General features: G+C 38.6%; 1 protein-coding gene across 1 annotated transcript in view; it reads right to left on the bottom strand.

Moving 5' to 3' along the window:
- The window catches only part of TMEM132C (transmembrane protein 132C), a 219,171-nt gene that overhangs the window by 53,377 nt on the left and 151,759 nt on the right, over positions 1-14,035 (bottom strand). The window contains exon 4 of the mRNA XM_033008409.2: positions 2,337-2,520. Within this exon, the coding sequence (XP_032864300.2) occupies positions 2,337-2,520 (184 nt within the window). The remainder of the gene's footprint in view (positions 1-2,336; positions 2,521-14,035) is intronic.

Here is a 14,035-nt window from a genome sequence, read left to right as displayed (position 1 = left end):
AATTAAATTCTAAATGACCTATTTTACGTTTGATGTTTGCAGTTTTGCTGTAGGAACACTCCGTGCTTGAATCAACAAAATCTACTTTACCCTGTAGAGGATTATGAAACACACTTGCTGATAAACACTGAGATCTAATTTCTGTGCATGATAATGTGCTGTTGGTTTACAGTGTGTAGTTGAGATAAAGAGCACGGTCTGACTTCTCAACAGATACAATATCACCCTCTCTCTTTTCAGTGTGACTCTTGTTTCTGACCAGGAGAACTGCCAGGTAATCAGCTCAGCTAGACGTTAATGCCTAAATGAAGAAAGCACCCTGGCTGGATACACAGTGTTAGCTAACAGAAAACTCTGAAAATTCCCTTTATCTACTAATATCCTGCTAGCAAAGCCAATTTTGCATTCCTATCCCATCAAACTGAATTCTGTTAACACCGTATATTTTGGCTCCAGCCAAGTGTTATCACAAGGTACAGAAATGAGATAACAAACACAAGGAAGCTTTGCAAAGAGAAAGGTTTAATGATTTCATTGTTTGAACCCTTTGGACAACCCAAAGTGCCTAATGGTACATCTGTTGGGAATAAAGGATCTCACCTTATATGTTCTATACAATGCTAAATTCATTCATTTAGACTGCCAGTTCTTAAAGGAACCTTTGTAGGTAGATGAATTTTAATCTAGAATAAGTACAAGTCTGCAAGTAAATCTTGAAACTTCTATGCAAGTGCAAAGGCATTAGACCCTCATATGAGACATTAAAAAATAATCTTGATTCCCTCAGATATGGAATACAGAGAAGTAGCTGATGAATTCTTTCAAGAAATTAACACACAGATGTTAAGTCTGCCAGTAGACAGATGTCTATCATTTGGTACTGGAAGGCATCTATCTCAAAATAAAATCTGACCACAAAAGCCTTCCTTGTGCACATTCTCAAGCCTTTATAGGACAGATGTTCAAATATGTATTCCCTGTTCAACTCCACAGGTAATGAGGACAATTATCTCCCTCTCAGATCTGGAATGTAGCACAGGCTTTCTGCTGACTTAACAGACTTTGGATCAGGAAATTGCTGGGCATGACCTCATTTGGTATTAGCAGCAGTTTTACTCTTCAAAGGGGAAGAATATATTGAAGGCAATGACTTCCAGGAAATAATACTCATCTAATTATCTGCTGCAAACCGCTGAGCACTGTTCAAAGAAAAGACTGCCAGAATTTCACCACCAAGATTATGCACAGGAGAGGCAAAATTCACAAGCAGGATGGGTATGTCTAACTCTTCTTCCAAATCTTGAGCTCTAACATTGACTAATGGTAGCACATGCAGTTCTATTAATTGCCACATGGTCCTGTGTTAGGTAGCTGGCAGCTTTGTGCTTCTCCCTTTCCCGAGGTTCTGCAGGACTTCCAAAATAAATGCTCAGTGCCTACTTCACCTGGGAGCATGGAAAACATTCTCAGCATGTACCTAAATCCCACAGAAAATAAAACACCTACCTAAAACCAATGCACTTGATATGTTGGAGACTCCAGTGAAGGAATTTCTTATTTGCTTTACTTGGAGCAGGAATTAAAACCTAGGTTGTTCACTCACAGTGGGGGGCCCTAACTCCTAAGTCTCAGTGCTCCCACCATCCCAACCTTGCTTTGCAGAAGTAATTGCATCTTCACTGAGCCAGAGGAAAAGAAGGAGGCGCTGCTTCCATAAATCACATCTGTGAGCCCTGTAAAGTCAGGCAACAGGTATGATTTCATGGGGAGGTAAGCAGGCCACAACTGGTGTGACAACACTGAGAAAAGCAAGTACATTTTAACCCAAGGCATTTTTCCACATGAAGGTCTATACTTCTATAGTTTCTTACACTACTAGAGAAACAGACAGCAAAATTAATATCACCCTCAGCCTATTAAGGACCAAGTAAGTTAAGCTTTAGCAGAAGGTGCTCAAGGCCCTCTAAAGTTGCTCTACAGCTTGCAAGTTCAAGCCATGTAACGGCAATTAGAAATGGGAAGGTAAATCTACTTGGTTTTGTGCTACCAGCTGGTAGCCTGGAGGGAACCATGCATGACAGAAAATCAGGATTTAAAGTCTGAGAGAGATTTTTAAAGCAGCAGCATCCCTTTCCTCTGTGGTAAATTTATAAGAACTGAAATTGTGTGATGTGTACAGAGCTTTAAATGGGGGCATGATTTTAGCAAGCAGTCCTATACAGCTATGGGGAGGCAGGGCAGAGAGCACTCCTTTGCAAGTTTATCTGAGGCCTGGTATATATCTTCTCAGACCACATACAGATCAGATGGAGCAACATGCTGAAACAGTTTCTTACCATTGCCAGTGGAACAATTCCAACAAGATCCTTCTGGCAGATGAAGATTTCAGACAAGGTTATGTCTGTTGTCCCCTTCCGAGGGTACTCCACCTGCCAGGTGATGGGCTGCGTTCCAGAAAGGCTGCTGAAACTGGCTATTTCAAAGTTCATCTGCACGACCTCATTGAATAAACTGTTACTTCTGAAAAGAGGAAAACAGGGAAAGGGAAGAGCTATTACTTTCACTGAAGAAGGCAAATGAAGTGAATCATATTAGCTACTGGAAAATGCAGCTATTTATATGCAGGTATAACACAAGTCCTTTTCTAATCTACAACTTCTTCAGAGCATACAAGCTGGAATTATTCAAAATGGGTCGGCTGTTCTTACTATGAACACTATGTAGAGGAATAAAATCCAGGATATTGTATCTGATGAAAGTACAATATACTTATTCCATTACGTGTTTTTTATGATTTTGCAAGTAAGATTCAGCCTTACTGTAAGATGGATTTGACCCCAGTCAAGCAAAGTTAAGTCCAGTACAGCTCATGAAGATTGAAGAACCCAGAATTAGTGCAGCCAAAAAAAAAATCCAAGATTCATTGTGTATGTCCACCATCAAAATCACAGAAATACTTAGCAATGAAACTCAGTGTAACTGAAGTTCATATATGCTGCATGGAAACCATTAACATGATTAAATCACAAAATGACCAGATTAGTCAAAACTTAGTGGTACTCTCTGGAAATTAAAACATCATGGAGCTGAGACCAAATAGAAAGAACAAAGCTATGGCAGGTAAAATGTACTACAAAGTCAGGAGGCATAAGATAATTTGAATAACAAATATGAAAAGACATGCTGAAATTCTTTCCCTCACATTGAATTTCTTTAACTATATCAGAAATAAAAAGAATATATGAAAGGAATTTGTTGGACTATCTGCTAGTTTAATTAAAAAGAAAAAATAAAGTATAAATCATTTGCATCAGAAATTATATATTAACTGTTCTGGAATTTTCCAAATGTCTTTCCACAATGTAGGAAGTCTTTGTATTTCACAGAATATATTTCAACCTAACCCTACACAGTAATAATTTTAAAATTAAGAGAAAGACAGGCATCTTCTTAGCTTCAGTAACCCAATACCAGCTTCATCACACTTTTGGATGCATTAATCATATAACAGCTTCAAATTTTCCTCTTTTTTTTTTATATACAATACTCGAAGGCTCATCTCTGAGAAAATCCATCAAGAACTGATCATGTACAAAACACTTATATTCTGAAGTGCTAGACTTTCTTTTTACCTCTGAACAGAAATCACCATTTTTTATTACTTAAGACATATTCTGTGCTTTACTTTGCATGGTTACTTTGAAAGCAAATGCATTCCCCTGATAATTATTATTTTGATTATGGGTTTTCATTTGGACGGCTTACTCTGAAAAGTCTTAATACTGCCTAATGCTTTAAATTTATTTTCTTGCTGTTTTCTTGCTGTGTCAAAAAAGAGACATTGTAACACTTTTGCAATTGTACTATACTTCCTGCATGCATTTAAAGAGTGATTTTGTGTAATAATGCAATAGATGGATGGGTTTAGCAATTCATAACTCAGGACAAGCCTATTCCCACTTGAAGAGTTCCTACTAAATAAATTCTACAGCTTGTAAATACAAGGCAATGGCGATAACTGTAGCTTACACACTTCTGGGACATCTCAAAATGAATACATACTGGATTGAACTTTGTAATTTACTTGAAAGCATGATTATATGCAAAGATACCTGAATCACCTGAGCTACAGCGTTCATTTAGCTGTTAAAGGCACCATTATGCCTTAGATTAATGACACCTGAAATGCCATTATTTTCACCATTTCTAGATCTGATACTTAGTAACTGACAGAGAAAAAGTTTTTACGTGTGATTGACTATCTCAGTGCTTTCACTTACGCTAAATAGAGAATAAATTTTTACACACATCAAAGCTCTTGTAAGAGATGTCAGGAAAGTTTTCCTGATCAAGAATTCTACACTACTCTAAATGGCCTCTGAGCAGATGTGAAATGTGTAGCTTTACAATAAAAGTCCCACAACTCTACTGGTAGGATCAGAGAGCTCTGGGTGGGAAGCAGTAGGTGGGAAAGAACTCATTTCCAGCCAGCCCATTGATTCCTGATGCACTGGCTTAAGTGAGGGCTGATCACCTCCTTCTGGCTCCCAGCCCCCAACTCACAATACCTAATTTTCCCTAGTCCTTCAGACAATTTCTAAGAGTTGCCTGGTGTTTTGCTCATGAGCTGTCCATCTGTTTACCTGCAGCACACTCGAGCCTGGCTTTGAGCTACCCAGGAGAAACACCAAGAACAAAATCTTTGGGCATCCTGTTTCGATGTAGCATGTCACAGCACACATAACTGCAGCATGGATAGACAGCAGCCTGCTGTAGCTGGCCATATCTAGGTATCCACACTCCCTCGTAATGATGTCCTGTGATTGAAAATGTGCAGTATGAGGTGACTACATCTTTTCTATGTGATTCCTGAGATCACCTGAAACATGAACCTTTGTTCAGGCTGGCTACAATTAGCATGCATACATGTGGAGGCATTTCAGAAGTTCTCCAGGGAACATATTGCAGGCAGGGACTAGTCAGCTCTCAGTATAGACATAGGGTTTTTTTAAGTTATTGTCTCAGTATTCCTATTCCATGTTTCATACATGTATATATATATCCTGTAGTTTAGATGTGAAGGGATTCTTCTTTTATGCCCACCTAATAATATGTAGAGGATTCTAGTACACCTTTTGGATTTTATATTTGAAATCCATGACATTCAATGACTTTGATTATCACAACCAAAGAAAATTTCAACATTTTTCCATCTATTATTCACACACATACACATTTGGAGAACTACATGACAAACTGTACAACTGTAATGCAAATGGCACTTGTCTGCTGTTGCCTCAGTTGTATTCTCAGCAATATTATCTTCACTGGAGGAATAAACAGCAGCCTGCATCACTAAGAAGCACTAAACTCCACCATAAACAAGTCTGACATAAACTGACTTCCTTCCTCCCAAATGTAGAATTATCAGAATCACTTTTCCACCACTGGCAGTTACATATGATACTGTGCGATGTTCTAGGACTAAAATGAGGGACTTACTGTCCATGTTATATTTATATACCATCTGCTGCAGTGTGGCTTGAGGGTCAAACATTCCTAAATTTCTTCTCCATTCCACTGCAGACATAGCTATCTCAATTTTGCATGTGAGGACTGAAGGAGAGGCTGTGTGACACACACGAGGGGACAGGGTAAGGAACTGGTCTGTGCTTTTCAAAATCTCATTAACTGCTGGACCATCATTCTGGTATCAATGGAAATGGGAACTATAGCACTTGATTCTATAGTCTTAAATAATCTTCAGTGTATGCATCTTAAATTTCACCATCATTCTGTACATGAGGCATATTTTTGATAATTGATGAGCTATTATGCAAAAGAAATCACTACTACTGCCATTTACAACGTTGCCTCAAAAACACCTGCTTTATTTGGATTTCCAGTTCTCACCAAACACTTGGTACCACTCATTGAGCTATTTCAGCCAAGTATCCTCTCGATCCATGACAAAGATAGGCTGCTTCTTCCCAAGGTATCAAGCTCTAGTAGTGGAGAGATGTAAAAATGATACCAAAATTCTTCTACAGAATTCTGTAAAACATCATTAAAATATTTCTTCTGTAAAATATGACACAAAAATGTCCAAAAATACACATGGTATAAGATAAAGGTTTTACTGTCACTTTCTCAGGATGACCTGCATAATTTTTAACACCTGCATTTGAGAGTAATGCATCCACCTCCCTCCACAGCAATAGAGCCCTTATACAATGTCATGCTATCATCAGTTTCCTCCCTCTCTCTTCATACAGAAGAAACAGAGAGATGATCAACAGCTGGGAAAGCATCCACTTGAAAAAAAATATGCCTTCAGAGATGTGTAATGGCTGAGAAAAAAACTTCTCATGAAGCACATTTAATGTTCAGAGCTTGTTCACTGACTGAAACAGCAATTCCTTAATATCTAACATTTAGAACTGCTCAGCAGCCGGAACAGCAAGTAATTATAAAACTTTTCTAAAGTACACAGCACGTAGTGATTACAAATGAAGCTTCATGAAGGCAGAGCTTCTAAGGAATTGCTCTAGGGTGGATATATGAGTCTAATTTGATTGGATTGAGAGTTCCCTTGGGCCAGTTCACTCCTTAGATTTATTTCAATTTATAAATATGCTAATCATTCAGGGCTAGACTGGACCACATGCTTGCAGAAGGGAGTAAAGACTCCCTTTGATCTGCTAAACAGTCACTCCAGCTCTGAGCACACAGGCATAAGTGAGGAGCACTGAACCTGTAGCTACTCCTTTGCTGGAGCAGATGGGCAATGATTAGGTGCTACTTATTGGATACAGCAGCTGAGCCAGCAAGTTAGTGATGGGGTTAGTAATTTACTACTGGCATAGGCTAGCAGTAAATTACTACCCCAGGAGAAGAAGGAGGAACTGTGCTGCAGAGCTGTGTGAATGCTTCTGAGGAGCACAGTTTTTAAAAAAAGAAGGTGGAACAGAAATATTCTGTTAATGGAAAGATAATAAAAAATGCATAAAAGGCAAAATAGAAGTGACATAAGAAGAAACTGCCATGGAATTCACCAGCTCTTGTCAACTATATGGACAGAACACACACTTTTGGTATCAGCTAGTGTTAATTTAACCAGGATTGTTGATTTTAGATTATTTTTGAGTATGCTATTAAGCATTCCTTTGCAACTATTTATTGTTCATTCAAACCTTCAGTTCTCTGAGAAATATTTACCCTTGGAAGGAGATTTTTCTTATATGGATACCAGGACAGGCTGTATCAAAAGCTGTACTTAACCCTCTCTTCAACACAGGGAATTTAAAACATGGCATCATGTATACGCAACCCACATGTAAGCCCATGGATAGACTCACAATGGGAGCAATACCACAGATACTAGAATGTAAAACAGATTCTGTTTCTCTGCAGAGGTTTAGTAAGAGGTAAAATTATGTTAAACTCGTCAATGCTGAAACGGCTTGTACTGGCCACACACGGCCAGGCTCGGCTGAGCCCACAAACAGTGAACCACGTGCCCAGTGCTGCAAAACCCTTCACAGGATTCAGTGGGAGCAGGAAGGCAGATAATTACTAAGAAAAGCAGTGCTGAGATCTCAGCTGATGTAAGATCCATAAAAAAACAGAAATCTTTGTTGAATGCCTGTCTACATGTGTGGACCAAGAGTCTCTGATGAGAGATTTCAAAGTGTTGGGTTATTGCTCTGAGTAATAGAGCAGTTTCGACCCTTAAATGAGTGAATCTTAGGACCGCTACAAGTTAAATCAATAATTTCGATTTATTACAGTGGCTCTCAAAAGAGAAATTTTAAAAACCCTAGATTAAAAACATTTTTTAGCCATCCTTTATTCCAACAGATTTTTACTGAAAGTGCCTAGGGATCAGAGAATACTTTGGCCTGCTGAAAATTTAGCAACTCTTTTCCTCTTTAATGTTATCTGGTTTGACAGTGACATCTGAATGAAAGATCAGCACTTACTAAATGACATAAAAAATTGAAGAGTACAAACCCCATTATCCCTCAGTTACACTGCACATCTTACTCTTCACTAAAATTCATGTATTGAAGTATGTTACTACCATGTACAGAGACAAACTCTCATCAAAAACCAGCAGTCAAACTGGAGCCCAAAGCAATCTGTACTTCAGCCCACTTAAATATATATACCAGTGCCTCTTCCTATCTTGGAAAAGACAATAATAGAGTAAAGGACACATGTTCCTCTGTTCCTGTTATTTTCAATTTCTTGCTGCTCCTGCATCTTTTCCTAACCACATTTGATAACTGGGCCATCTTCAATGGACACACCCTAGGATCAGGATGAATAACAGCAATTTAAGAAAAAGTAACAAAACACAAAGAGTAGAACCTGATCTGGAAAATGTGACTGATGATGACTTTAAATATGATGAAATTATGTGGGAAGCTCTTTACACATCAATTCACTTACGGAGTCAGCACTCAATGTTAACAAAGGGTAGGTCATTAGGAAACCAGATTGCTTTGAATCAGTCACCTATGAGCTAAATGCTGTAATGTCCACCACTGGGACCTTAAGATATTCATTTCCATTCTGAAACACTTGATCAAATGGAGTATAAATTATTAATATAGGTTTCTTTCAGCAGGCCCTTAATAAGAGCTGTTACAAAGTTAAACCCTTTGAAAATCTGTAGAACGGATATAGTAATTAAAGAAGAATGCCAACTACTGGAGACAAAATGCAGTTTAAATTTCTTATTTTGCAATATTAGCCTATCTTTCATCTTTAAACCATAAAAACCAGCAGAGGAAAAAGAAAAGGATGATCTATTTTGGCAATTAACAGATACGGAGGACATAATTCCATGGAAAAGTACTGCATTAGAAGTATTATGAAGGTCTTCAAAGGAAAATATCTGAGGTATAACTTAGCAAACTCTTGATCAACATAACATAATATACATGCATATCTTCAAAAGGATGATATAATGCTGTTCTTGATTTCTTCATATAGTCCAGATGAGAGTTAGATTAGTTAATAAGGTTTCTTAGCTTTCTTGTCATAAGCTGTGATACAAAACATAGCTTTTTGATTAAGGTATTGGACTGAGACAGGAAATCTCATTTCACTTCCCAGCTCTTCCACAACATCCTTTAATGACCTCAGGCAAGACATGAAGATACAGATCCTTATAGCTAAAATAAAATCAATAGGAATTAGGCAACATGGAGCTTTAAAAAACCTCTTGTGTCTGTCTGATACTTTAGGCACCTGAGTATGGTACTTTTATCATGTTGATAAAATATCCTGAGCCTCAGGATCTCAGCCGGGTTCAACCACGTCACATATGAAAGTGTCAGAAGACCACTTATGGTTCAACTGCTGCATTATGATGAGAGCTCTGTCTTGCAAGGGAGTTTCTTAGCTGATGAAATAAACACTGTCTGGGTGGCATAATACAGAGCGAATCTGGGGTGTGATCTTTCTGTGCCTATATTTCCCTGTTGAACATGCTGAATAATAATTTTTTTCTTCTCGTCTCAAAAAAAAAAAAAAATTGAGTGTGCAGTGTCTATTTGACTTCTCTGTACGAGCCTTGACCACAGATGCTAATCTCAGTGATGTTAACTGCTATCCTAGAACAAAAAGCAAAAGTCATGTTGCTAATTAGAGTACAGAAAAACAGAAATGCTCTTGTCTTGGACAGGATAAAGCTGAACGAGATAGCTCCTAGAGGAGGGAGACCTGACTGGGGATGACAGTAACTCACCCATTTTTTCCTTCTATGCAGAGCATTTCTTTAGAGTCACTAATCACCACTAAATGCTGCAGTCAACATAGCAGGCTCATGAGTCTTCTCTGATGCTACTTCACATCCAGGAACAAGGTAGATGAGATTGATTTTCCCTCTTCCCAAAGGAAGCAGGCGTGTGACCCTCTGCCTCAGATTGATACCTTCAAATAAATGCTATGTGCGAATCTCAGTACATAGCTATCATCATCTCCCACCTTTATTTAATTTTCCATTCAGTTCGCACAAGACATTAGTCTGCTAATGTCTTCATTATAATTTCAGATAACAAAATACATAGGCAGATTGGTCAAGAAATACACTTTAACAGTGATTCATCATCTCTTCCTGCTTCTGAGAAGGACATTTTCTACTTAGTATTCACTCAGCACTGGAATCTCTCCAGAATCACTGTAAGTAAGCAGTATTTTCCTCTTTTGGAGACAGCAAATGTGTAAGCACTGAAAATCTTCCAAGGGACAACACTGGAAAGAAGACCCTGAGCAGAGATTTTCAGAGATTCACTCCAAACCCTGTGCTTTCAAATGCAAAAAGGAAGACAGAAACATTCAGATCATCAGCATTAGACTATATGGCTCTTTCAGCTTGCTGAAAGCAGCAAGATGAAATCAAATACAAAAGGATGTTTTTGTTTTATCATTCACTTTTAATTGCTTTAATAGTTTGGGAGCAGCCAGTGAAACATATTCAGAGATAGGAGAACAACTTTGAAAAAGCAGCCTATGTAACAGATTTTCTGATTACAAATATCTTGCATGTGTGTTTTATTCCATTTATAAACAACAGTACCCCTGGAATTGATACAGAACAAGATATTCCATTTACTAAAGCCATTTAGGAGTTGGACGGACTCAGTCTCCTCTTTCAGCCTTGACTTCTGTCTGTCATTCATACCAAGCCCTACTTGCAGAAACCACAATGCAGTATGACTCAGGAGGCTGGTCACTAATTCCTTGGCAGCGTTGGTACAGTGATGTAGAAGGGTCTGATTACTGGAGTAGCCCCAAACAAGCTGCCCCTTCCAGTGAAGATGTGCCAGTTGCCATTGACTTGACCAGTTGATGTCTGTAATAACTGATTACTAATACTGGATCATGCCAGACACTTGTGGTCTTTTATGCCCTCAGATGACACACTGATCAAAGAAAGGGACGCAGCCTAACTGCTGATTGCTATGCAGAACATCCCTCCAGGTACTGCTCGCGTGGGTGTAAGTGTATCAGGCATTTGCACCTGTTCTGAAACAAACTGAAGATGAAACTGCGTCATGAATCAGGTGGCATGACAAATCACATTTATATGTAACTGCACATGTAAATCAGATGTGTGATATGCACATCTAATTTACAAGTCAGGTGTCTTCTTCAGATTCCAGTTCCTATAGTTTTTACTGTGTTTTGTTTGTTGGTTGGTTGGGGTTTTTTTTACTGCTCTGCTAGCATATCTGCTTTTAAGCTATGCTTGAAGCTCCAAAAATATTTGTGCATAAAGATCCCCATTCATTTTCAACTGAGTAGCTGCACTTGCCTACTGGAAAATCACCTAGAAAGTTAACCATTCACCAGGAATGTGCAGTTGATAAAACATCTGCATTTTATGGAGACAATGGATGTAAAGAAAGCACACATATAATAGCATAGTAAAGGAAAAAAAAATATGTGTTGAATATTATAGTGAAACAATTAAGAAAATAACTCAAAGGTGAACTTGCTGGCCATGAACAAAGTTCATGAGGCAATGAAAAGTCAAGCTTGTGGGTGACAGCCCCATGCTCTCCTCTACATTCCCTTTGGGCACAGTTGCACCTTTTCATATTCAAGTGTGCGGAGCCGCGGACGAATGACACGCCGAGATGGGTTCAGTGTGGGTGATAGAGCATCAATCAACATGTCTTTATTGGTCCAGGGTACATATATTTATACAGACAATGATAATTATTATGCCTACTAGTCACTAGCTGATTGGCTTAAGCTCTAAAGGTTGTATTTGCACGGTCCACCTACTTGCAGTCAGCTAACAGCACAAGCTTCTCATAACACTAAGTTTCTCATGCTACTATTTCTGATTCCTAGTGACTTGTTTTCAATACACAACAGTACCATAACACAATGTTTCTCAGACCACTGTTACCATAACACTAGGTTTCTCAGACCACTATTCCTAATTCCCCTTAACCTGTTTTCGACACACCACGGTACACAAGGCCGAAGCGTCCTTGACATTCCTCATGTATCAGCAGCTGCGAGCAGCTGCAGGCAAACACTAGTGGGGCCCAGCATCAGCAGCTAGAGCAGGCTCTGATCATACAATTGCTCGGTGGGCTCAGGACCCTTGTCTCTGATCCATTCTCCAACACCAGTACACAAAGAAAGTAAAGGGATTTTTCAGATCAGAAACAATAATCAACAACTGGTTGGTGGCATCTATCTGAAGAGACCTCCAGTTTAGCTGAAGAGCTTTTCTAGGTGTCTGTGAAGCTGCCTGAATAAAGAGTAAAAGATCTTGAAATGAGCTGCATCCTCTGAGAAATAAGCCCAACAGCTGCAATTTCATCACAGAGCAAACTCAGTTTGTTTGGAGTCCCTCAGACTAGAAGCTGCAGGGAATTGAATAATACTGTGTACAATCTAGAACTAGAGGAGAGTATCAGCCTGGGGATGGTGGAGAAGTAGTTCTATTTCTAGAAAGTCAATATATTTTTGCAAGCTTCACTAAGGAGCAGTCTACAGCAGGAATATATTCCCTTTCCCCAATCTTGGGTCATATCTCCTAGTCTCAGACTATATTATTCCCCTTACTAGTATTTGTAGAATATATGATATACTCTTTTAATCCTACTCTTTTCTTGTAAACGCTCTTTAATGTTGTATGCTGATCACAGGGTCTTTACTATGTTAAAGTAAAATACAATTAGAGCAATGCAGAAACCCAAACTAGTCTAAGGAAAAGATAGTCTAAGCAGTAACAGTAGGATAAATATTCAGCTCATCTCAAATTCCATGTAAATGAGAATGACATAGGTGAATACTGACAGGAGAGCAGAGTCAGGTATAGTGGTCTAATTCAGATCTACTGATTATTTGCATGTATAATTACACTTTAGGACACTCTCCTGGATAACTGTAAAGATCGGTCCACTCTGAATACGTATGTCCAAAAGTTATCATCACAACTTTCAGTAATAATATTTTGTTCTTTCACAATCTCTGTAAACTGCAACTATGCAGTATGATCTTGCAAGGTCAAATCTGCAAAGGAACATTTTACCATCTCTTGGTATAGCTTTGCTGCAGTGCATTAAGAGTTTATAGTATAAAACTGTGACAAGGACTGTAAAACCAAGGCTGTGCATGGAGAAGGAGGAAGGACAGGAGGGCAAGAGAAGTTTTGAAAATGTTGCACACCTTAAACCTTCCATCCTGCAGTCCACTGTTTAGTATTGTCAAGCTGGCCTTTACATGGTGACCATAAAAAAAAAAGTTTATATAACCAGGAAGAACACACATTTAATACCCCTCAATGCACTTTATGAATGCAGTTTACCAAATCTGTCCTCAAAAGATATGAAAGATAAATACCCAACCCAAAGCCAGAAAAGTGTAGGGTAAGGTGTACATTGACATTAATCAAAGAGCTCCAATGAGATGGGGAAAACAGTAAGGCAGCGCATCTGACACATCCAAACATCATCATAAGGGAGGTTGTTTCCTGAAGTAAGATAGAGGCAATATAGGTTAGACAGCAATAAGAAAAGAGAGGTTTCACTTTTTCTCTCTATCTTTTTCCTTTCCCTGAAGGGCTAAAGAGAGAGAAGAAGCTGCAGGAGCCATATTAGATGAAGAATCTCCTTTTTGAGTTCACATTGGAAAATCCTAAAATGCCAGCAGTGGTTGCTGGGATGTTTTATTTCACTTTCCCTTTACCTTCTTCTTCCCTGTCTGCTTTCCCTTTCTTTTTCCATTCCCCATCTTTCTGCATGTTTAAAACAAAAATGTACAATGGAGAAACCTGACGCTAGTGAATATCCTGGGGAAATTAGACAAAAATGTGATCAACTTCTTCAGTCTACAGTTATAAACCAGCTCTTATTCAAATTTACAAAAATCATGGACCTCAGGGTTTTCAGCATCTGTAGTTCTGGAATTCTGATGAACAAACCTTTATTTTACAGTTCATAATGTAAATCTTAAAAAAGCTGCCTTGCTAATACCATCCACAGCTCTCACTCACTGTAAA

Source organism: Tyto alba, unplaced genomic scaffold, assembly GCF_018691265.1.
Source record: "Tyto alba isolate M040663 unplaced genomic scaffold, T.alba_DEE_v4.0 Super-Scaffold_44, whole genome shotgun sequence".
Taxonomy (NCBI): Eukaryota; Metazoa; Chordata; class Aves; order Strigiformes; family Tytonidae; genus Tyto; species Tyto alba.
Note: the sequence above shows the minus strand (reverse complement) of the source record. Positions and strands in the feature narration are given on the sequence as shown.